This window comes from Oncorhynchus nerka, unplaced genomic scaffold, assembly GCF_034236695.1.
Source record: "Oncorhynchus nerka isolate Pitt River unplaced genomic scaffold, Oner_Uvic_2.0 unplaced_scaffold_1177, whole genome shotgun sequence".
Lineage (NCBI taxonomy): Eukaryota > Metazoa > Chordata > Actinopteri > Salmoniformes > Salmonidae > Oncorhynchus > Oncorhynchus nerka.
The window spans coordinates 138,100-162,604 of NW_027040155.1; the positions used below are offsets into that span (position 1 = coordinate 138,100).

Genomic DNA, 24,505 nt, shown 5'->3' on the forward strand with positions numbered 1-24,505 from the left:
CCACTAGGCTACCTGCTGGTTACTGGCCCAACTCTCTAACCACTAGGCTACCTGCTGGTTACTGGCCCACCTCTCTAACCACTAGGCTACCTGCTGGTTACTGGCCCAACGCTCTAACCACTAGGCTACCTGCTGGTTACTGGCCCAACTCTCTAACCACTAGGCTACCTGCCGCCCCTAATGACAACGTTGCCATCTGGCTAAAGTAAATTTGACGACATGATAATGCTGGCAAAGTAGTTTCCTACTAAATATTTGACTACTTTAGCAATGTCATCGTATTTCCAGGCACTATAGTGTAATTTAGATGAAATAGTAGTTAACCCCAGTCTTTCCGAACGGACGCTATCACCACGTTATGGCACCACTATGGCGCCTGTCGGTAGAGGGCTTGAGAACGTTCATAACAGTGGCATGATGCTTAGTGACAGAGGTGCAACCTATGAATAAATAGGTTGTCACGGCAACAGAAGAACCCAGGTATTGTTACCATGGTGTTGGAGAACATAGGCTAGTGGAAAGAGCAGGGGAGGTAGATGTGATGGACATGCACGCAGACACAGTGCCACGAAAAAAAACATACTCTGTGACACACACACACACACACACCTTCCCTACGTGATAGTTCTCTAATTCTCCAATGCAAGCAGCAATGACATGGAACGACACAAGGCTCAAGTCAATAGAGGAGTGGAACACACAGAAAGTGCTTGTCTTCACGCTGGCCACATCAATGATGAGGTTAGACGTGCAATCAACACAAGCTGTTGTTCTGTAGGAAATATCTAGTTGTAATGCTTTTGTATTCCTTCTTTCTCTCTCCCTTCCAGCAATAGACTTATTATATGGTGGAATATATTGTTTCGTGTGTCAAGACTACATATACGACAAAGAGATGGAACAGATTGCCAAAGAAGAACAGAGGAAAGCCTGGAAATTGCAAGGTACAGTGTTGCTGGTCTCCAGCAGCTCAGGCAACGCTACTTTTCTGTGTCTGTTTTATCTCCCCCCCAGTCAATAATTGATTTATTCCTTCATGTATTTTGACCTTTATTTATTGAACCACTTTCTGATCCAGATCACAATGTGTGGAGCTATGATAAACTGCATCCAGTAATTTTAAAGTAGTGGCAGTTGCATTCACATACACTATATATACAATACAAAGTATCTGGACACCCCTTCAAATTAGTGCATTCGGCCACACCCGTTGCTGACAGGTGTGCAATATCCATGCAATCTCCATAGACAAACATTGGCAGTAGAATGGCCTTACTTAAGAGCTCAGTGACTTTCACCATAATAGGATGCCACCTTTCCAATAATTAGTTTGTCACATTTCTGCCCTGCTAGAGTTGCCCTGGTCAACTGTAAGTGCTGTTATTGTGAAGTGGAAACGTCTAGGAGCAACAATGGCTCAGCCGCGAAGTGGTAGGCCACACAAGCTCTCAGAACGGGACCGGCGAGTGCAAAAGTGTGTAGTGCGTAAAAATCGTCTGGTTGCAACACTCACTACCCAGTTCCAAACTGCCTCTGGAAGCAACGTTAGGACAACTGTTCGTCGGGAGTTTCATGAAATGGGTTTCCATGGCTGAGCAGCCTCACACAAGCCTAAGATCACCATACGCAATGCCAAGCATTGGCTTCACCATCTGGAAGTCTGACGGACGAATCTGGGTTTGGTGGATGCAAGGAGAATGCTACCTACCCAAATGCGTAGTGCCAACTATAACGTTTGGTGGAGGAGGAATGATGGTCTGGGGCTGTTTTTCATGGTTCGTGCTAGGCCCCTTAGTTCCAGTGAAGGGAAATCTTAATGCTACGGCATTCTTGACGATTCTGTGCTTCCAACTTTGTGTCAACAGTTTGGGGAAGGCCTTTTCCTGATTCAGCATGACAGTGCCCCCGTGCACAAAGCGAAGTCCATACAGAAATGGTTTGTTGAGATCAGTGTGGAAGAACTTGACTGGCCTGCACAGAGCCCTGACCTCAAGGCCATCAAACACCTTTGGGATAAATTGAAATGGCGACTGCGAGCCAACCCTTAATCGCCCAACATCAGTGCGTGACCTCACTAATGCTCTTGTGGCTGAATGGAAGCAAGTCCCAGCAGAAAGCCTTCCCAGAAGAGTGGAGGCTGTTATAGCAGCAAAGGGGTGACCAACTCCATATTAATGCCCATGATTTTGGAATGAGATGTTCAAGGTGTCCGTATACTTTTGGTCATGTATTGGTACAATTATTTGTTTAAATGATTTTAACATATTGGACTATGGCAGGCATATAGCCTTTACATGGTCCATATTAACAGGTATGCTATTAGCGATCAGCATTATCACCTGTAGCCCAACTGATGCAGCATAGTGGCTATAAATACATAGGCTGATCTGCGTTTACCCTATTGGGCTGATCGTTAGCTAGATCCCAAATATAATCAGCGTGGTGACTATAAATACATAGGCTGATCTGCGTTTACCCTATTGGGCTGATCGTTAGCTAGATCCCAAATGTAATCAGCGTAGTGACTATAAATACATAGGCTGAGGCATGGGGTTGGTGATCTGCGTTTACCCTATTGGGCTGATCGTTAGCTAGATCCCAAATGTAATCAGCGTAGTGACTATATAAATACATAGGCTGAAGCATGGGGTTGGTGATCTGCGTTTACCCTATTGGGCTGATCGTTAGCTAGATCCCAAATGTAATCAGCGTAGTGACTATAAATACATAGGCTGAAGCATGGGGTTGGTGATCTGCGTTTACCCTATTGGGCTGATCGTTAGCTAGATCCCAAATGTAATCAGCGTAGTGACTATAAATACATAGGCTGAAGCATGGGGTTGGTGATCTGCGTGTACCCTGTTGGGCTGATCGTTAACTAGATCCCAAATGTAATCAGCGTAGTGACTATAAATACATAGGCTGAAGCATGGGGTTGGCGATCTGCGTTTACCCTATTGGGCTGATCGTTAGCTAGATCCCAAATGTAATCAGCGTAGTGACTATAAATACATAGGCTGAAGCATGGGGTTGGTGATCTGCGTTTACCCTATTGGGCTGATCGTTAGCTAGATCCCAAATGTAATCAGCAGAGTGACTATAAATACATAGGCTGAAGCATGGGGTTGGCGATCTGCGTTTACCCTATTGGGCTGATCGTTAGCTAGATCCCAAATGTAATCAGCGTAGTGACTATAAATACATAGGCTGAAGCATGGGGTTGGCGATCTGCGTTTACCCTATTGGGCTGATCGTTAGCTAGATCCCAAATGTAATCAGCGTAGTGACTATAAATACATAGGCTGAAGCATGGGGTTGGTGATCTGCGTTTACCCTATTGGGCTGATCGTTAGCTAGATCCCAAATGTAATCAGCGTAGTGACTATAAATACATAGGCTGAAGCATGGGGTTGGTGATCTGCGTTTACCCTGTTGGGCTGATCGTTAGCTAGATCCCAAATGTAATCAGCAGAGTGACTATAAATACATAGGCTGAAGCATGGGGTTGGTGATCTGCGTTTACCCTATTGGGCTGATCGTTAGCTAGATCCCAAATGTAATCAGCAGAGTGACTATAAATACATAGGCTGAAGCATGGGGTTGGCGATCTGCGTTTACCCTATTGGGCTGATCGTTAGCTAGATCCCAAATGTAATCAGCGTAGTGACTATAAATACATAGGCTGAAGCATGGGGTTGGCGATCTGCGTTTACCCTATTGGGCTGATCGTTAGCTAGATCCCAAATGTAATCAGCAGAGTGACTATAAATACATAGGCTGAAGCATGGGGTTGGTGATCTGCGTTTACCCTATTGGGCTGATCGTTAGCTAGATCCCAAATGTAATCAGCAGAGTGACTATAAATACATAGGCTGAAGCATGGGGTTGGTGATCTGCGTTTACCCTATTGGGCTGATCGTTAGCTAGATCCCAAATGTAATCAGCGTAGTGACTATAAATACATAGGCTGAAGCATGGGGTTGGTGATCTGCGTTTACCCTATTGGGCTGATCGTTAGCTAGATCCCAAATGTAATCAGCGTAGTGACTATAAATACATAGGCTGAAGCATGGGGTTGGTGATCTGCGTTTACCCTATTGGGCTGATCGTTAGCTAGATCCCAAATGTAATCAGCAGAGTGACTATAAATACATAGGCTGAAGCATGGGGTTGGTGATCTGCGTTTACCCTATTGGGCTGATCGTTAGCTAGATCCCAAATGTAATCAGCAGAGTGACTATAAATACATAGGCTGAAGCATGGGGTTGGTGATCTGCGTTTACCCTATTGGGCTGATCGTTAGCTAGATCCCAAATGTAATCAGCGTAGTGACTATAAATACATAGGCTGAAGCATGGGGTTGGTGATCTGCGTTTACCCTATTGGGCTGATCGTTAGCTAGATCCCAAATGTAATCAGCGTAGTGACTATAAATACATAGGCTGAAGCATGGGGTTGGTGATCTGCGTTTACCCTATTGGGCTGATCGTTAGCTAGATCCCAAATGTAATCAGCAGAGTGACTATAAATACATAGGCTGAAGCATGGGGTTGGTGATCTGCGTTTACCCTATTGGGCTGATCGTTAGCTAGATCCCAAATGTAATCAGCAGAGTGACTATAAATACATAGGCTGAAGCATGGGGTTGGTGATCTGTTTACCCTATTGGGCTGATCGTTAGCTAGATCCCAAATGTAATCAGCAGAGTGACTATAAATACATAGGCTGAAGCATGGGGTTGGTGATCTGCGTTTACCCTATTGGGCTGATCGTTAGCTAGATCCCAAATGTAATCAGCGTAGTGACTATAAATACATAGGCTGAAGCATGGGGTTGGTGATCTGCGTTTACCCTATTGGGCTGATCGTTAGCTAGATCCCAAATGTAATCAGCAGAGTGACTATAAATACATAGGCTGAAGCATGGGGTTGGTGATCTGCGTTTACCCTATTGGGCTGATCGTTAGCTAGATCCCAAATGTAATCAGCAGAGTGACTATAAATACATAGGCTGAAGCATGGGGTTGGTGATCTGCGTTTACCCTATTGGGCTGATCGTTAGCTAGATCCCAAATGTAATCAGCGTAGTGACTATAAATACATAGGCTGAAGCATGGGGTTGGTGATCTGCGTTTACCCTATTGGGCTGATCGTTAGCTAGATCCCAAATGTAATCAGCGTAGTGACTATAAATACATAGGCTGAAGCATGGGGTTGGTGATCTGCGTTTACCCTATTGGGCTGATCGTTAGCTAGATCCCAAATGTAATCAGCAGAGTGACATAGGCTGAAGCATGGGGTTGGTGATCTGCGTTTACCCTATTGGGCTGATCGTTAGCTAGATCCCAAATGTAATCAGCTTAGTGACTATAAATACATAGGCTGAAGCATGGGGTTGGTGATCTGCGTTTACCCTATTGGGCTGATCGTTAGCTAGATCCCAAATGTAATCAGCAGAGTGACTATAAATACATAGGCTGAAGCATGGGGTTGGTGATCTGCGTTTACCCTATTGGGCTGATCGTTAGCTAGATCCCAAATGTAATCAGCAGAGTGACTATAAATACATAGGCTGAAGCATGGGGTTGGTGATCTGCGTTTACCCTATTGGGCTGATCGTTAGCTAGATCCCAAATGTAATCAGCGTAGTGACTATAAATACATAGGCTGAAGCATGGGGTTGGTGATCTGCGTTTACCCTATTGGGCTGATCGTTAGCTAGATCCCAAATGTAATCAGCAGAGTGACTATAAATACATAGGCTGAAGCATGGGGTTGGTGATCTGCGTTTACCCTATTGGGCTGATCGTTAGCTAGATCCCAAATGTAATCAGCGTAGTGACTATAAATACATAGGCTGAAGCATGGGGTTGGTGATCTGCGTTTACCCTATTGGGCTGATCGTTAGCTAGATCCCAAATGTAATCAGCAGAGTGACTATAAATACATAGGCTGAAGCATGGGGTTGGTGATCTGCGTTTACCCTATTGGGCTGATCGTTAGCTAGATCCCAAATGTAATCAGCGTAGTGACTATAAATACATAGGCTGAAGCATGGGGTTGGCGATCTGCGTTTACCCTATTGGGCTGATCGTTAGCTAGATCCCAAATGTAATCAGCGTAGTGACTATAAATACATAGGCTGAAGCATGGGGTTGGTGATCTGCTTTTACCCTATTGGGCTGATCGTTAGCTAGATCCCAAATGTAATCAGCGTAGTGACTATAAATACATAGGCTGAAGCATGGGGTTGGTGATCTGCGTTTACCCTATTGGGCTGATCGTTAACTAGATCCCAAATGTAATCAGCGTAGTGACTATAAATACATAGGCTGAAGCATGGGGTTGGTGATCTGCGTTTACCCTATTGGGCTGATCGTTAGCTAGATCCCAAATGTTATCTTTTATTTAGTTAGGATCCTATTGGTGAATTAAACAAAGTGAATATAATGTAGCCTACCTGTTAGGATAACTTGGGGTAAACCGCCATCTTGTGTGACACTGCCTGTACCTCTCACAGAAACCACTTCATGTCACCATGAATCTGTCATTACATTTGAAGAAATGATTGTTTGGTAGGGTGGTGTTTTTCCCCAAGTTAGATGATCCGTGTTACATTTAACCCCACTCTCCTCTATGCACTCACAGCAAATTGCGGAGCGCTAACATTCTTAATCATGGTATTGCTAAAAACTCTGGGTTTAAAAAGATCAATTTCGCACATTTAAGAGTTGAGAAATAAATAAAGTTAGGAATGGAAAGCTGGGATCCTCTGGGGCGGCAGGTAGTGGTTAGGCCGTTGACTAGTAACCGAAAATACTGGCACAGTGTCATCAGCATAAAAGTGTAACTTCCAGTTGTTCACTCAGGAAGCAGTATGGTTAATATACAATGTGAGTAGTACTTCTGGACCTGGAATGAAGCCCTGAGGTATAGCTGAGGCCACTGGACTTCGGTTCAGGTTGGAAAAGAACTCTTCGTGCTCCACAGATTTAATTGATCTTTGTACCAATGTTTTGGTCTCAATAGACCATTGTTTCCCCACTGGTGGCCCTTGGGTAATAAAAACAATTACTGTAAAAACACCAGCAAATCAGCTTCATCTGATTTTAATTTTTGAAAATCTGTTTCCAAATATTCCAACTCATAATAGACACATGATCGTATACAAATGTTCAAGGTTTGAAATTATTGTTTTAGTCAAATATTCTGTTTGGTCGGTTTGGGGGGGTCAGTCTGCAGTCTCCATTATTTTTGTCATTATGTTCTGGCCCCAACCATTCGCTCAAGAAAAAATTGTCCCACGGGCCAAATCTAGTTAATAATCCCTGCAATAGATCTCCATCATAGCCTGGTCCCAGATCTATTTGCCAACTCTTATGGTCACCGGTGTGACAATTACCATAGGAGTTGGCAGGACAGCACAAACAGATCTGAGACCAGGCTACCTTTATCAAGGGTCAGGATGAAAATATGGATGGTTTCGTCAATGTCTCAACGATGTCTCTGTCTTTGTGACCAGGTGTAGGGGAGAAATACTCGACGTGGGAGCCTACGAAGCGAGAGCTGGAGTTATTACGGCACAATCCAAAGCGAAGGAAAATCACTACAAACTGCACCATCGGTGAGATATAGGCTGGTCCGCACTCCGCACAACCTTATGAAGTGCTAGTAGCAGGGTCTATTTCATCACCCAGGCGTGTGTGTGTCTGTGGTGTCTATGTATTCCAGGTGTCTGTGGTGTTGTCCAGGTGTCTGTGGTGTTGTCTGTATAGTCCAGGTGTCTGTGGTGTTGTCTATGTATTCCAGGTGTCTGTGGTGTTGTCCAGGTGTCTGTGGTGTTGTCTGTATAGTCCAGGTGTCTGTGGTGTTGTCTATGGTGTTGTCCAGGTGTCTGTGGTGTTGTCTGTATAGTCCAGGTGTCTGTGGTGTTGTCTGTATAGTCCAGGTGTCTGTGGTGTTGTCTGTATAGTCCAGGTGTCTGTGGTGTTGTCTGTATAGTCCAGGTGTCTGTGGGTGTTGTCTGTGTAGTCCAGGTGTCTGTGGTGGTGTCTGTATAGTCCAGGTGTCTGTGGTGGTGTCTGTGTAGTCCAGGTGTCTGTGTAGTCCAGGTGTCTGTGGTGGTGTCTGTGTAGTCCAGGTGTCTGTGGTGTTGTCTGTATAGTCCAGGTGTCTCTGGTGGTGTCTGTGTATAGTCCAGGTGTCTCTGGTGGTGTCTGTGTATAGTCCAGGTGTCTCTGGTGGTGTCTGTATAGTCCAGGTGTCTCTGGTGGTGTCTGTATAGTCCAGGGTTACTTATGTGTTTATGTTGGGCTAGAGAGGAGTAATGAACACCACAGGGCACAGGCAGAAGCCCAGAGAGAGAGAGAGAGAATGCACTGTTCCTTCTTCAATGACAAGTTCACACAACAAGGATGGTCTCTTCTCTCTTTCTCTCAGATGCTCTCTGTTTCTCAAACTCTTTGTAGATTCAAATTTACTTACGCCTCTGTTTCATTCTTCCTCTTCTCTCTCAATCTCTTTTCCTCTCTGCAGTTATCTCGCTTGATTTTGTAGAGTTCATTCAGTCTTCCTACTTTTGTTCTCTTCCTCCCTCTCACTGTAATGAAAAACTCGTAGAGAGGCCAGCCCAGCTGTCTCGGGGTGTGTGGAGTGGGTCGAGTCTGGAGAGTTTAACCCCCAGCCGAGAGCTCTATTCCTGGGCCAAACAGGCTGGACCAGTCCCAGGCTCCAAACTGGGCCTCACCTGATCTGTTCACACAGGCCTTTGTGGTGGACCACAGCTTTTATCTGCACTAGCCCAAACCATGGCTGATTACGCTAGCCCAAACCATGGCTGGATTACGCTAGCCCAAACCATGGCTGATTTACGCTAGCCCAAACCATGGCTGGATTACTAGCCCAAACCATGGCCAAACCATGGCTGGATTACGCTAGCCCAAACCATGGCTGGATTACGCTAGCCCAAACCATGGCTGGATTACGCTAGCCCAAACCATGGCTGGATTACGCTAGCCCAAACCATGGCTGGGATTACGCTAGCCCAAACCATGGCTAGCCCAAACCATTGGACGCTAGCCCAGCCCAAGCCCAAACCATGGCTGGATTAGCCCAAACCATGGCTGGATTACGCTAGCCCAAACCATGGCTGGATTACGCTAGCCCAAACCATGGCTGGATTACGCTAGCCCAAACCATGGCTGGATTACGCTAGCCCAAACCATGGCTGGATTACGCTAGCCCAAACCATGGCTGGATTACGCTAGCCCAAACCGTGGCTAGCCCAAACCGTGGCTGGATTACGCTAGCCCAAACCGTGGCTGGATTGCGCTAGCCCAAACCGTGGCTGGAGCGCCAGCCCAAACCATGGCAGATTGCGCGCTAGCCCAAACCGTGGCGGATTACGCTAGCCCAAACCATGGCTGATTGATTACGCAGCCCAAACCGGATTACGCCAGCCCAAACCATGGCGGATTGCGCTAGCCCAAACCATGGCTGATTACGCTAGCCCAAACCATGGCGGATTGCGCCAGCCCAAACCATGGCGGATTGCGCCAGCCCAAACCATGGCGGATTGCGCCAGCCCAAACCATGGCTGATTACGCCAGCCCAAACCATGGCGAAATTTAGCACATTTACAGAACTATTTATTACTTGTCTTTGTCCCTGTCAAATAAAGTAATTTAAAGCTTCCTGTAACAGAGAGATGTGAATGTTAGAGCGTAATGTCCTCTCTGTTACAGGAGATGTGAATGTCAGAGCGTAATGTCCTCCTCTCTGTTACAGGAGATGTGAATGTTAGAGCGTAATGTCCTCTCTGTTACAGGAGATGTGAATGTCAGAGCGTAATGTCCTCTCTGTTACAGGAGGTGTGAATGTCAGAGCGTAATGTCCTCCTCTCTGTTACAGGAGATGTGAATGTTAGAGCGTAATGTCCTCCTCTCTGTTACAGGAGATGTGAATGTTAGAGCGTAATGTCCTCTCTGTTACAGGAGATGTGAATGTCAGAGCGTAATGTCCTCTCTGTTACAGGAGATGTGAATGTCAGAGCGTAATGTCCTCCTCTCTGTTACAGGAGATGTGAATGTCAGAGCGTAATGTCCTCCTCTCTGTTACAGGAGATGTGAATGTCAGAGCGTAATGTCCTCCTCTCTGTTACAGGAGATGTGAATGTTCAGAGCGTAATGTCCTCCTCTCTGTTACAGGAGATGTGAATGTCAGAGCGTAATGTCCTCTCTGTTACAGGAGGTGTGAATGTCAGCGTAATGTCCTCTCTGTTACAGGAGAGAATGTTGTAATGTCCTCCTCTCTGTTACAGGAGATGTGAATGTTAGAGCGTAATGTCCTCCTCTCTGTTACAGGAGATGTGAATGTTAGAGCGTAATGTCCTCCTCTCTGTTACAGGAGATGTGAATGTCAGAGCGTAATGTCCTCCTCTCTGTTACAGGAGATGTGAATGTTAGAGCGTAATGTCCTCTCTCTTACAGGAGATGTGAATGTCAGAGCGTAATGTCCTCCTCTCTGTTACAGGAGATGTGAATGTTAGCGCTGTTCTTCTCTTGATTATTTGTCCTGAAGATGGGCCTACTTTTTCACATTCCCCCTCTCTCTCTAAACCCCCCCGTCAGGTTTACGAGGGTTGATCAACCTGGGCAACACGTGCTTCATGAACTGCATCGTCCAGGCCCTCACCCACACCCCCCTGCTGCGTGACTTCTTCCTGTCCGACAGGCACAAGTGTGAGATGCAGTCCAACTCCTGTCTGGTGTGTGAGATGTCACAGCTCTTTCAGGAGGTAAGGCCGGAGCTGGGGGGATAGGGTGGCAATCTGCTCAATTCCGTAAAAAATTCCCAAATTCCCAGGTTTTTCAGAAATGTTTGTTGTTGGAGAATCCCAGTTCCCGGAATCAGGAGGGAATAATCAGGGAGGGAGTCCTCCAACAGGGATTTCTGGGAAAGACTGGAATGTTGCAACCCTAGGGCGGTCAAATGCAGTCTTCTAGGGGTTTAGGAGGCCAAAGGAAAACATATGAGACAGAATTCCAGCCAGTCAGACATAGAAATGGAATGACTAACCACATCAAAACAGAATGTTCTCCCAGACTAACAGACTGACTGCAAAGGGAGTCACTGACTGGATCACTGCGTTGTGGAGCTGGAGGGAAATGAACAGAGTTCAACCAGAATGCCCTGCCGTATTATACAGCTACAGTATTTGGCATTTTGTTTAAACTCAACTCACCAGTCTGTGTGAGGGTGGGGGGATTGTCTGTCTCCATACTTATCTCTAAATGCTAGGCTCCTTACCAATCGTTCACAGTTCTGAATGTCTTTAGTACAGTCAGTTGGTTAGATTACATCTACTAAACTCAATGCTCCCTGATCATTATAGAACTGGTGCTCAGGTGTCTCCTCACACCCCCCCCACTATCTGGTGTGTATATACACTGAGTGTACAGAATGTTAGACCTGCTCTTTCCATGACATAGTCAAGGCTTAAACATCCTTCTTTACACTGTCTCCTCCCCTTCAGCTACATTGATTGAAGTGGATTTAACAAGTGACATCAGTAAGGGCTCATAGACTGACCAGGTGAATCCAGGCGAAAGCTATGTCAGTGGTTCCCAACTCCAGTCCTCCACCACCCCAACAGCACACACTTCTGGTGTAGCCCCAGATAAACACACACCTGATTCAACTCATTGAGGGCCTGATGATGAGTTGACAAGTTGAATCAGGTGTTCAGATGTGACAGTGAATGGTGAATGAACTGGTGTCTAGAGTAGACCAAGGAGAAAAGTGAAAAGCATACCCTTGGAGAGTATTTGTCATGTTAAAATGGGAACTAGAATAAAAGTTTCAGAACAAACTTTGTGCTTGCTGAGAACCATTCAGCTAGAGAGCATATCTCTGTTCTTGTCCATAAGAGCCAGACGCTAACACACACACTTCTCTTCCCTCTCTCCCAATCACATTGCTCATTCCTGCTCCACGCGTTCCTCTTTCCCTTTGAACCTGGAGCATGCAGCACCATCATCAGTACCAGGAAAGAGGGGCTGTTCCTCTGACTTTGTACCCACACATAGCTCCTCTCAGCCAGGGAGGAGTTGGTCTTTGATCAGCCCCTCCCTGTCTTCCTTTTTATAGACTCTTTGGTTTGTCAGCCTGCTTCAAGCTGCAGCGGAGGACCAAAGAGCCTGTAAGATACAAGATATAAGCTTGTTAGTGCGTGCGTTTCCTCAACTCTCAATCAGGCCTCTGAGGGAGAGGCAGGAGAGTTGTGTGTGTGTGTGTGTGTGTGTGTGTGTACCGTAATAGGCAGGGCTTGGTTGTGCATTCAAGCAGAGCACTCCTTTCATTATGGTGTTCTCTCCATCTCACACCCTGACCTAGACTGTCAGTCATCCCACCCTCTCTGCAAGTTCAGTAACTAGCATTCACTAACAAATAATAGCATTTGATGTTCTTTTCTACATAGAAGATCAAACAAAATGATTGCCTGAGCATCTTCTGAACTTCCCAATACCTTTCTGATGCATTTCAGTCACTTCAAACCATACTTCCTTCAGATAGAAATACTGTCATAGTACTGTAAACAGATTTGTAAGAGACTGTCATAGTACTGTAAACGGATTTGTAATAGACTGTCATAGTACTGTAAACGGATTTGTAATAGACTGTGATAGTACTGTAAACGGATTTGTAATAGACTGTCATAGTACTGTAAACGGATTTGTAATAGACTGTCATAGTACTGTAAACGGATTTGTAATAGACTGTCATAGTACTGTAAACGGATTTGTAATAGACTGTCATAGTACTGTAAACGGATTTGTAATAGACTGTCATAGTACTGTAAACGGATTTGTAATAGACTGTCATAGTACTTACTGTAAACGGATTTGTAATAGACTGTCATAGTACTTACTGTAAACGGATTTGTAATAGACTGTCATAGTACTTACTGTAAACGGATTTGTAATAGACTCATAGTACTTACTGTAAACTGATTTGTAATAGACTGTCATAGTACTTACTGTAAACGGATTTGTAATAGACTCATAGTACTTACTGTAAACTGATTTGTAATAGACTCATAGTACTTACTGTAAACTGATTTGTAATAAACTGTCATAGTACTGTAAACTGATTTGTAATAGACTGTCATAGTACTGTAAAACTGATTTGTAATAGACTGTCATAGTACTGTAAACTGATTTGTAATAGACTGTCATAGTACTGTAAACGGATTTGTAGTAGACTCATAGTACTTACTGTAAACTGATTTGTAATAGACTGTCATAGTACTTACTGTAAACTGATTTGTAATAGACTGTGATAGTACTGTAAAACTGATTTGTAATAGACTGTCATAGTACTGTAAACTGATTTGTAATAGACTGTCATAGTACTGTAAACAGATTTGTAATAGACTCATAGTACTTACTGTAAACTGATTTGTAATAGACTGTCATAGTACTGTAAAACTGATTTGTAATAGACTGTCATAGTACTGTAAACTGATTTGTAATAGACTGTCATAGTACTGTAAACGGATTTGTAATAGACTCATAGTTCTTACTGTAAACTGATTTGTAATAGACTGTCATAGTACTTACTGTAAACTGATTTGTAATAGACTGTGATAGTACTGTAAACGGATTTGTAATAGACTGTGATAGTACTGTAAACTGATTTGTAATAGACTGTCATAGTACTTACTGTAAACTGATTTGTAATAGACTGTCATAGTACTGTAAACTGATTTGTAATAGACTGTCATAGTACTGTAAACGGATTTGTAATAGACTGTCAAAGCTCCAAATAAAAAAAGTAAACATTGTCCATTGACTACAACACTTGAAATGTTTTAAATATCAAAATGGGGTCACGGGCCCAGAAAGGTTTGAAACCCTGTGCTAAGGTCTCAGCTGTACAAAGAATATACAAGTTGAGTCTAGGTACATTTAACAACATGGCTGCCAGATGTTAAATCCCTGTCCTCCCTATTTACCTACTTTCTCTCCACAGTTCTACTCGGGCCACCGTTGGCCCCACATTCCCTTCCGGCTGCTGCACCTGGTGTGGACTCACGCACGTCACTTAGCGGGCTACGAGCAACAGGATGCCCACGAGTTCCTCATCGCAGCGCTGGACGTGCTGCACCGCCACTGTAAAGGAGACACCGCCCGTAAGTATCGCTGTCCTGACTTATTACTTAAATACTGTGGGAAAGTTTCCCTTAACTTACTGATAAATACACTATAGTACTGTGTTATGGTTAAAGAGAAGTGACACTGAGGTTGAGCTATATTGTATTTCTTCAGTGTAACTGAACAGATGTTCTGATTCTTCTAGCGGAATAGAGACCAAAGTGGGTTTCATCAAGACAAAATGGATGATAAATGTATGAGATCTACACTGTAATCATCTGGTTAAAAAGGGAATCATCTGTTCTCCTACAGTTCAAATAGGTTAGAAGAGAGACCAGATTTGTCACGTCTGTCTGCCTGCATAAATTCTGCATGCGATGAATCCTCAGTCGTGTCAATTGAAACTCCACTTTAGCCGAGGAGACACGTCTGTGTCAAATCTACCCATAATGCAGTGTGTTGTCCGCACTCAGCACCAGTGGAAATGTACTGAAGGGGAGGATTGAAGGGAAGTGACAATGCAACGCACCGAAGGGACCAAGAGGATTGTGGGGTGGAATGATAATGTGCCCCACTGCACCGCCATGACACAGAGGGAGGGACCTGGCAGTAAGGAGGCCTCTGAATCGCCAGAATTGTAGAGGGAGTTTAGAGGTGCTAGACAGGCTTCACTGGGGTGGGGGGTGTGACAGAGAGTGGGGGGACAAAGGGGGAGGGGGTGCGACGGAGGGGGTGACAGACAGTGAGAAGGGGGGGGGGGGTGAGAGAGTGAAAGAGTCCTTTAAAAGTGCAAAGGTGTCCACTGTGTTGATGTGTGCTCGCTCTCCATCTGTCTCTGTGTTCTGTTACCTAGGAGACGACAACGGGAAGAAGGCCAACAATCCAAACCACTGTAGCTGCATCATTGACCAAATTTTCACTGGCGGCCTCCAATCAGACGTCACCTGTCAAGTCTGCCAGTAAGTGTGTGCCTCATTCCGTGTTCTTTCCACTAGCCAACATCCCCCATGTTTAAAATCTGGGGGGAGGTGTGGAAGAAAGTGAAGGTTGTATGTGTCAAGACTGCTAAAATACTCACGTTTGACATTTTGACATCCTCTCAAAGGACTTCCTACATTGCCAAGAGGCAAGAAATCCCTTCCTCTGCTTTCACCTCCCATCCTCCTTCTCCCTCTTCTCCTCTGCATCCTCCTCTATCTTACCCCCTCCTCCCTCACCCTTCTTCCTCTGATCTCAGCTACCTCCCTCCATCCTTTTTCCCCAACACTATCCTGATGTATCAGTCTGGAGTGACCCTTTTCTAACCTGCTCTCATCATTACCAGTCTCCCAACACTGCCCCTTCACTGCACTCCTCTCATATTTAAGTCATGTCCTCCCCTCCTGGTGAAGCTGCTGTTGGGAGGAGGTTCTCTAGATGCTGGGCTGTCCTGTCACATTTACACAGAGCTCACTGTACTCTAGGGCACTCAACTGCACTCTACACAGTGCAACACAGCTAGCCGGGCTCAGCCACACCTGGCCACACACAACACAGAAGCTAGCTCCAGAATACCTGGCTGTAGGGCTAGCTCCAGAATACCTGGCCGTAGGGCTAGCTCCAGAATACCTGGCCGTAGGGCTAGCTCCAGAATACCTGGCCGTAGGGCTAGCTCCAGAATACCTGGCCGTAGGGCTAGCTCCAGAACACCTGGCCTTAGGGCTAGCTCCAGAACACCTGGCCGTAGGGCTAGCTCCAGAACACCTGGCCGTAGGGCTAGCTCCAGAACACCTGGCCGTAGGGCTAGCACCAGAACACCTGGCCGTAGGGCTAGCTCCAGAACACCTGGCCGTAGGGCTAGCTCCAGAACACCTGGCCGTAGGGCTAGCTCCAGAACACCTGGCCGTAGGGCTAGCTCCAGGGCTAGCTCCAGAACACCTGGCCGTAGGGCTAGCTCCAGAACACCTGGCCGTAGGGCTAGCTCCAGAATACCTGGCCGTAGGGTAATAGCCCCCTAACTGGATGGAGACGGTGGTAATAGCCCCCTAACTGGAAGGAGACGGTGGTAATATCCCCCTAACTGGAAGGAGACGGTGGTAATAGCCCCTAACTGGAAGGAGCGGTGGTAATAGCCCCTAACAGAATAGCCCCCTAACTGGAAGGGCCAGCTAACGTGGAACTAACCTGGGCCCTAACTGGAAGGAGCGGTGGTAATAGCTAACCAGAACACCTAGCCCCTAACTGGAAGGGCGGTGGTAATAGCTAACCAGAACAGCCCCTAACTGGAAGGAGAGGGTAATAGCCCCCTAACCGGTGGTAATAGCCCCTAACTGGAAGGAGGGCTAACTGGAAGGAGCGGTGGTAATAGCCCCCTAACTGGAAGGAGACGGTGTAATAGCCTGGTAGGGCGGTGGTAATAGCCCACTGGAATACCTGTAATAGCCCCTAACTGGAAGGGCGGTGGTAATAGCCCCTAACTGGAAGGACCTGGTAATAGCCCCTAACTGGAAGGAGGGTGGTAATAGCCCCTAACTGGAAGAACACTAACTGGAAGGAGACGGTGGTAATAGCCCCTAACTGGAAGGAGACTGTGGTAATAGCCCCTAACTGGAAGGAGACGGTGGTAATAGCCCCTAACTGGAAGGAGACGGTGGTAATAGCCCCTAACTGGAAGGAGACGGTGGTAATAGCCCCTAACTGGAAGGAGACGGTGGTAATATCCCCTAACTGGAAGGAGACGGTGGTAATATCCCCCTGGAGACGGTGGTAATATCCCCTAACTGGAAGGAGACGGTGGTAAATCCCCTAACTGGAAGGAGGTAATATCCCCTAACTGGAAGGAGAGACGGTGGTAATAGCCCCTAACTGGAAGGAGACGGCCCCTACTGGTAATAGCCCCTAACTGGAAGGAGACGGTGGTAATAGCCCCCCTAACTGGAAGGAGACGGTGGTAACTGGAAGGAGACGGTGGTAATATCCCCTAACTGGAAGGAGACGGTGGTAATATCCCCTAACTGGTAATAGCCCCTAACTGGAAGGAGACGGTGGTAATAGCCCCTAACTGGAAGGAGACGGTGGTAATAGCCCCTAACTGGAAGGAGACTGTGGTAATAGCCCCCTAACTGGAAGGAGACGGTGGTAATAGCCCCTAACTGGAAGGAGACTGTGGTAATAGCCCCCTAACTGGAAGCCCCTAACTGGAGACGGTGGTAATAGCCCCTAACTGGAAGGAGACGGTGGTAATAGCCCCTACTAACTGGAAGGAGAGACGGTGGTAATAGCCCCTAACTGGAAGGAGACGGTGGTAATAGCCCCTAACTGGAAGGAGACGTGGTAATAGCCCCTAACTGGAAGGAGACGGTGGTAATAGCCCCTAACTGGAAGGAGACGGTGGTAATAGCCCCTAACTGGAAGGAGACGGTGGTAATAGCCCCTAACTGGAAGGAGACTGTAATAGAACTGGAAGGAGACGGTGGTAATAGTAACTGGAAGGAGACTGTGGTAATATCCCCTAACTGGAAGGAGACGGTGGTAATAGCCCCTAACTGGAAGGAGACGGTGGTAATAGCCCCCTAACTGGAAGGAGACGGTGGTAATAGCCCCTAACTGGAAGGAGACGATGGTAATAGCCCCCTAACACTGGTACTTTGTGAGCCCTAATAATCAACACTGGTTTTTGAGCCCTAATATTTTTTTGCCTTCTCTCTCTCTGTGTGTGTGTGTGTGTGTGTGTGCGCCACCTCTATATTCTCTGATCCTCAGCTAAAACTACATTCATTCTCAAAGCATAGCGTTACAAATACCTAATATGTAAAACCACCTATCTTTGTATCACTCGATTGAATTGCAAACTGGTGCGCTTGGCTGAACCGAATGTATGCACACACACACACACACACACACACACACACACACACACACACACAGTGTGGATAAAAGCTTATGCACCATGACCATCTATCACCCTTCCCCATGACTACTAACAACACACACCAGTCTTTATTACCTCCATAACTCACCCATACACACATGATGTATCTCCCCTCCCCTCTAGCGGTGTGTCCACCACGATAGACCCATTCTGGGACATCAGTCTGGACCTGCCGGGCTCGTCCACTCCCTTCTGGCCCCTTAGCCCCGGGGGAGACGGCTCAACGGTCAACGGAGAGAGCCACCTTTCAGGGGCCACCACGCTCACAGACTGTCTACGCAGGTAGAGCACACCAAACGACTGTCCGGACCCAGCTCTTTCACCAAAGCATTTACTGGAAACATTACACTTACTAAAGTTTCTAAACATTTAAGACATTTCAAATGATGTCTGTATACAATGGTGTTTGTTTGTCACTGGTTTTCCTTTTCTTGTGGCAACAGGTCACACATCTTGCTGCTGTGATGCACACTGGTATTTCACCCAGTAGATATGAGAGTTTATCAAAATTGGATTTGTTTTTTGAATTGTCTCTGTAATTTAATGAATGTCAATTTGCTCTTTATCTTCCATCTTCTCTGTTACCTGTCCTCACTTCCTCTCTCTTTCCCTCTTCCTCTTTCTCTTGTACTTCATCACCAGTCACAGCCTGGTTGCTGCAGCGTGACACTTAAAGGCACAGACAGGGCTGATTCTGAGGGGTGAACACATTGTTACAGTATACACACTTAGCATAGCACTGGGAATGAAGCAATGTGTTGGGCACGCATTCTTAGTGGTATGCTAGTGTGGAGGTTGGATTGGTTTTGTTTATTCAGGTCCCCGTTTAGCGTTTGCCAAGTAGCAGCTCTTCTTCCTGGGGTCCTTGTCTTGTGCTGCAGTGTGTGAAGTCTTTCTCTCTGGCTGATGACCAGTATCAGTCCTCAGTCACATCGTTGACCATCAGTGTTGGCCTCCCCCCTACAGAAAACGGTTGGCTTCACTGTTCCATCCAGGCATGGTCTGGTCGCTGCTTAGCATTATAGCGCAGCCTCTGGCAGTGTAACCATGGAAACTGACCTGTTATGTATCACTACAAACACATTCTGTTGTCTTTATATCTGTCTTTTTCTACGCTGAGTGGACAAAACATTAGGAACACCTGCTCTCTCCATGACTTAGACTGACCAGGTGAATCCGGGGTAGTAGGCAGTAGGTGCCAGGCGTACCGGTTTGTGTCAAGAACTGCAACGCTGCTGGGTTTTTCACTTTCAACAGTTTCCTGTGTGGATGAAGAATGGTCCTCCACCCAAAGGACATCTAGCCAACTTGACACAACTATGGGAAGCATTGGAGTCAGCATCCCTTTTGACACCTTGTAGTCCATGCCCTGCGGAATCGAGGCTGTTCTGGGGGGGTGCAGCTTAATATTAGGAAGGTGTTCCTAATGTTATGTACACTCAGTGTGTTTCTACTTCATCTGTCTCTGTACCCTCTGTATGTATTATCTTCCCTCTTTCTCTCTTCCTCCACCCCATTCTCAGCCTTCCTTCTCTCTCTCCTCCATACTCTCTCCTCATATTCTCTCGCTCTCCTCATTCTCTCGCTCTCCTCATTCTCTCGCTCTCCTCATTCTCTCGCTCTCCTCATATTCTCTCCTCATGCTCTCTCTCTCCTCATGCTCTCTCTCTCCTCATGCTCTCTCTCTCCTCATGCTCTCTCTCTCCTCATGCTCTCTCTCTCCTCATGCTCTCTCGCTCTCCTCATATTCTCTCGCTCTCCTCATGCTCTCTCGCTCTCCTCATATTCTCTCGCTCTCCTCATTCTCTCCTCATATTCTCTCTTCTCATCATTCTCTCTCTCTCCTCATGCTCTCTCTCTCTCCTCATGCTCTCTCTCTCTCCTCATGCTCTCTCTCTCTCTCCTCATGCTCTCTCTCTCCTCATATTCTCTCTTCTCATATTCTCTCTCTCTTCTCATATTCTCTCTCTCTTCTCATATCTCTCTCTCTCATGCTCTCTCTCTCTCTCATGCTCTCTCTCTCCTCACGCTCTCTCTCTCTCATGCTCTCTCTCTCTCCTCATGCTCTCTCTCTCTCCTCATGCTCTCTCTCTCCTCATGCTCTCTCTCTCTCCTCATCTCTCTCTCTCTCCTCATGCTCTCTCTCTCTCTCTCTCTCTCATCTCTCTCTCTCTCCTCATGCTCTCTCTCTCTCTCATGCTCTCTCTCTCTCTCTCGTCTCTCTCTCTCTCTCCTCATGCTCTCTCTCTCTCCTCATGCTCTCTCTCTCTCCTCATGCTCTCTCTCTCTCTGCTCTCATGCTCTCTCTGCTCCTCGCTCTCTTCTCATGCTCTCTCCTCATGATCTCGCTCTCTCGCTCTCATGCTCTCTGCTCTCTCTCCTCGCTCTCTCTCATGCTCTCATGCTCTCTCGCTCTCCTCATGCTCTCGCTCTCGCTCTCCTCATGCTCTCGCGCTCGCTCCTCATGCTCTCGCGCTCGCTCTCCTCATGCTCTCGCTCTCCTCGCTCGCTCTCCTCATGCTCTCTCGCTCGCTCTCCTCATGCTCTCGTGCTCGCTCTCTCTCCTCTCTCTCTCTCGCTCTCTCTCTCTCTCCTCGTGCTCTCTCCCTCTCTCTCTCTCGTGCTCTCTCTCTCTCCTCGTGCTCTCTCTCTCTCCTCGTGCTCTCTCTCTCTCCTCGTGCTCTCTCTCTCTCCTCGTGCTCTCTCTCTCTCTCTCTCGCTGCTCTCTCTCTCTCTGCTCTCCTCTCTCTCGTGCTCTCTCTCTGCTCTCCTCGTGCTCTCGCTCGCTCTCCTCGTGCTCTCGCGCTCGCTCTCCTCATGCTCTCGCGCTCGCTCTCCTCATGCTCTCTCGCTCGCTCTCCTCATGCTCTCACGCTCGCTCTCCTCATGCTCTCGCTTTCTCCTCATGCGCTCGTTCTCCTCATGCTCTCGCGCTCGCTCTCCTCATGCTCTCCTCATGCTCGCTCTCTCGCTCTCATGCGCTCGCTCTCCTCATGCTCTCTCGCTCGCTCTCCTCATGCTCTCTCGCTCGCTCTCCTCATGCTCTCGTCTCCTCGCTCGCTCTCCTCATGCTCTCGCTCTCGTCTCTCCTCATGCTCTCGCTCGCTCTCCTCATGCTCTCGCTCGCTCTCCTCATGCTCTCCTCGTGCTCGCTCTCCTCATGCTCTCGCGCTCGCTCTCCTCATGCTCTCGCGCTCGCTCTCCTCATGCTCTCATGCGCTCGCTCTCCTCATGCTCTCGCGCTCGCTCTCCTCATGCTCATGCTCGCTCTCCTCATGCTCTCTCCTCATGCGCTGTTCTCCTCTCTCGCTCTCTCTCCTCATACTCTCTCGCTCTCTCTCCTCGTGCTCTCTCTCTCTCCTCGTGCTTCTCTCTCTCCTCATGCTCTCTCTCTCTCCTCGTGCTCTCTCTCTCTCTCTCTCCTCGTGCTCTCTCTCTCTCTCGTGCTCTCTCTCTCTCCTCGTGCTCTCTCTCTCTCCTCGTGCTCTCTCTCTCCTCGTGCTCTCTCTCTCCTCGTGCTCTCTTCTCTCTCTCTCTCTCTCTCCTCGTGCTCTCTCTCTTCCCGTGCTCTCTCGCTCTCTTCTCATGCTCTCTCTCTCCCCATGATCTCGCTCTCATGTTTCTCTCCTCATGCTCTCTCGCTCGCTCTCTCATGCTCTCGCTCTCGCTCGCTCTCCTCATGCTCTTTCGCTCTCCTCATGCTCTCGCTCTTCCTCACGCTCTCGCGCTCATTCTCCTCATGCTCTCGCTCGCTCTCCTCGCTCTCCTCATGCTCTCGCTCGCTCTCCTCATGCTCTCTCGTTCTCTCTCTCCCTCATGATCTCGCTCTCATGTTCTTTCTCTCCTCATGCTCTCGCGCTCGCTCTCCTCATGCTCTCTCGCTCTCTCTCCTCATGCTCTCGATTTCTCGCTCTCCTCATGCTCTCTCGTTCTCTCTCTCCTCACGCTCTCTCGTTCTCTCATCTCTCCTCATGCTCTCGTTCTCTCTCTCCTCATGCTCTCGTTCTCTCTCTCTCCTCATGCTCTCTCGTTCGCTCTCCTCATGCTCTCGTTCTCTCTCCTCATGCTCTCTCGCTCTCTCTCATGCTCTCTCTCTCCTCAAGCTCTCTCGTCTCGCTCTCCTCAAGCTCTCTCGTTCTCTCTCTCTCCTCAAGCTCTCTCGTGCTCTCTCTCTCCTCAAGCTCTCTCGTTCTCTCTCTCTCCTCAAGCTCTCTCGTTCTCTCTCTCTCCTCAAGCTCTCGTTCTCTCTCTCTCCTCCCTCTCTCTCCTCAGTCTTTCTTTCTCTTAATATTCCACTCCCTCTTTCTGCAGGTTCACTCGGCCTGAGCATCTAGGAAGCAGTGCCAAAATCAAATGTGGCGGTTGCCATAGTTACCAGGAGTCCACCAAACAGCTGACGATGAAGAAGCTCCCCATCGTGGCGTGTTTCCATCTCAAAGTGAGTCTCTCTCTGCTCCTCTCTGCTCCTAGCCAATCACAAGAGGACCACTAAGGACCAGCCATGACCACCAAGGACAATCTATTGAAATACAATATAAGAACTTATCATATAATAATGAAGTATAATAATATATAATAAATATATTGAAATATACGAATATAAGAAAATATCATGTTACACAATGCATTCTCACTGTATACTTATAGATCCCTATTATAACTACTGGTAGAAGGATTTGTGTGTGGAAAGATTTGCCTTCCATTACTGTCACTACACACACACAGAGAGTCACACACACACAGAGTCACACACACACAGTCTTCTACACATTTTATTTATGGAGTATGGGGGAGCCACACATAAGCTTTTTAAAATATTCCTAGGACTATGCTGAACGTGGGAATCTCTCTTCTCTTCAGACTGATCCATCTATTACCATCAGGGCTCTAGTCTGACAGCTCTCTACTTCTCACATGTAATCCCTCCCTTCAGAATGACAAGAAGATCAGGGAGGAGTCTAAATAATGTCTCTCTCTCTTCCCTCCCCCTCTGCTCTCCTTCTACCCCACCCCCTCTCCCTCTTCCCCCTCTCCTATCTGCCCCCTCTTGTCTCTCTGCCCCCTCTTGTCTCTCTTTTCCCCCTTGTCTCTCTTTTCCCCCTTTCTCCCTATCTCCCTTGTCTCTCTTTTCCCCCTTCTCTCCCTATCCCCCCTTGTCTGCCCCCCCTTCTCTTTTCCCCCTTCTCTCCTTTCTGCCCCCTCTTCTCTCTCTTTTTCCCCTTCTCTCCTTTCTGCCCCCTTCTCTCCTTTCTGCCCCCTTCTCTCCTTTCTGCCCCTTCTCTCTTTCTGCCCCCTTCTCTCCTTTCTCCCTCTTCTCTCCTCTCTTTCCCCCTCCCCTCTCCCCCTCTCTTTCCCTCTTCTTTCTCTCTCCCTCTCCTCTTCCCTTCTCCCCCCTCTCTTCTCTCTCTTTCTCCCTCTTCTCTTCTTTCTCTCCCTCCTCTCCCCCTTGTCTTTCTCTCCCCCTCTTCTTTCTCTCCCCTTCTCCTCTTCTTTCTCTCCCCTCTCTTCTCTCCCTCCTCTCCCCTCTCTTCTCTCCCTCCTCTCCCCCTCTCTTCTCTCCCTCCTCTCCCCTCTCTTCTCTCCCTCCTCTCCCCCTCTCTTCTCTCTCCTCTCTCCCCCCTCTCTTCTCTCCCTCCTCCCCCTCTCTTTCTCTCCCCCTCTTCTCTCCCCTCTCTTCTCTCCCCCTCCCCCTCCTCTTCTCTCCCCTCTCCCCCTCCTCTCCCCCTCTCCCCCTCTCTTCTCTCCCTCCTCTCCCCCTCTCCCCCTTCTCTCCCTCCTCTCCCCTCTCTTCTCTCCCTCCTCTCCCCCTCTCTTCTCTCCCTCCTCTCCCCCTCTTCTCTCCCTCCTCTCCCCCTCTTCTCTCCCTCCTCTCCTCTTCTCTCCCCTTCTCTTCTCTCCCCCTCTCTTCTCTCCCTCCTCTCTCCCCTTCTCTTCTCTCCCTCCTCTCCCCCTCTTCTCTCCCTCCTCTCCCCCTCTTCTCTCCCCCTCTCCCCTTCTCTTCTCTCCCCCTCTCCCCTTCTCTTCTCTCCCCCCTCTCCCCTTCTCTTCTCTCCCTCCTCTCCCATTCTCTTCTCTCCCTTCTCTTCCCTCCCCCTCTTCTCTCCCTCTCTCCCCTTCTCTTCTCTTCTCTCCCCCTCTCCCCTTCTCTTCTCTCCCCCTCTCCCCTTCTCTTCTCTCCCTCTCTCTCTCCCTCTTCTCTCTCCCCTCTCTTCTCTCCCTCCTCCCCCCTCTCTTCTCTCCCTCCTCTCCCCCCCTCTCTTCTCTCCCTCCTCTCCCCCTCTCTTCTCTCCCTCTTCTCTCCCCCTCTCCCCTTCTCTTCTCTCCCTCCTCTCCCCTCTCTTCTCTCCCTCCTCTCCCCTCTCTTCTCTCCCTCCTCTCCCCCTCTCTTCTCTCCCTCCTCTCCCCTCTCTTCTCTCCCCCTCCTCTCCCCCTCTCTTCTCTCC

The 24,505-nt window shown here is 47.8% G+C and overlaps 1 protein-coding gene across 2 annotated transcripts in view; it reads left to right on the forward strand.

The window, feature by feature from the left end:
* Positions 1-24,505, forward strand: part of LOC135569244 (ubiquitin carboxyl-terminal hydrolase 22-like) — a 76,605-nt gene that overhangs the window by 46,120 nt on the left and 5,980 nt on the right. For both annotated transcript variants that reach the window (XM_065016022.1, XM_065016023.1), the window contains 7 exons: positions 831-944; positions 7,522-7,623; positions 10,628-10,794; positions 14,031-14,190; positions 15,006-15,111; positions 18,186-18,344; positions 22,374-22,500. In XM_065016022.1, the coding sequence (XP_064872094.1) occupies positions 831-944; positions 7,522-7,623; positions 10,628-10,794; positions 14,031-14,190; positions 15,006-15,111; positions 18,186-18,344; positions 22,374-22,500 (935 nt within the window). The remainder of the gene's footprint in view (positions 1-830; positions 945-7,521; positions 7,624-10,627; positions 10,795-14,030; positions 14,191-15,005; positions 15,112-18,185; positions 18,345-22,373; positions 22,501-24,505) is intronic.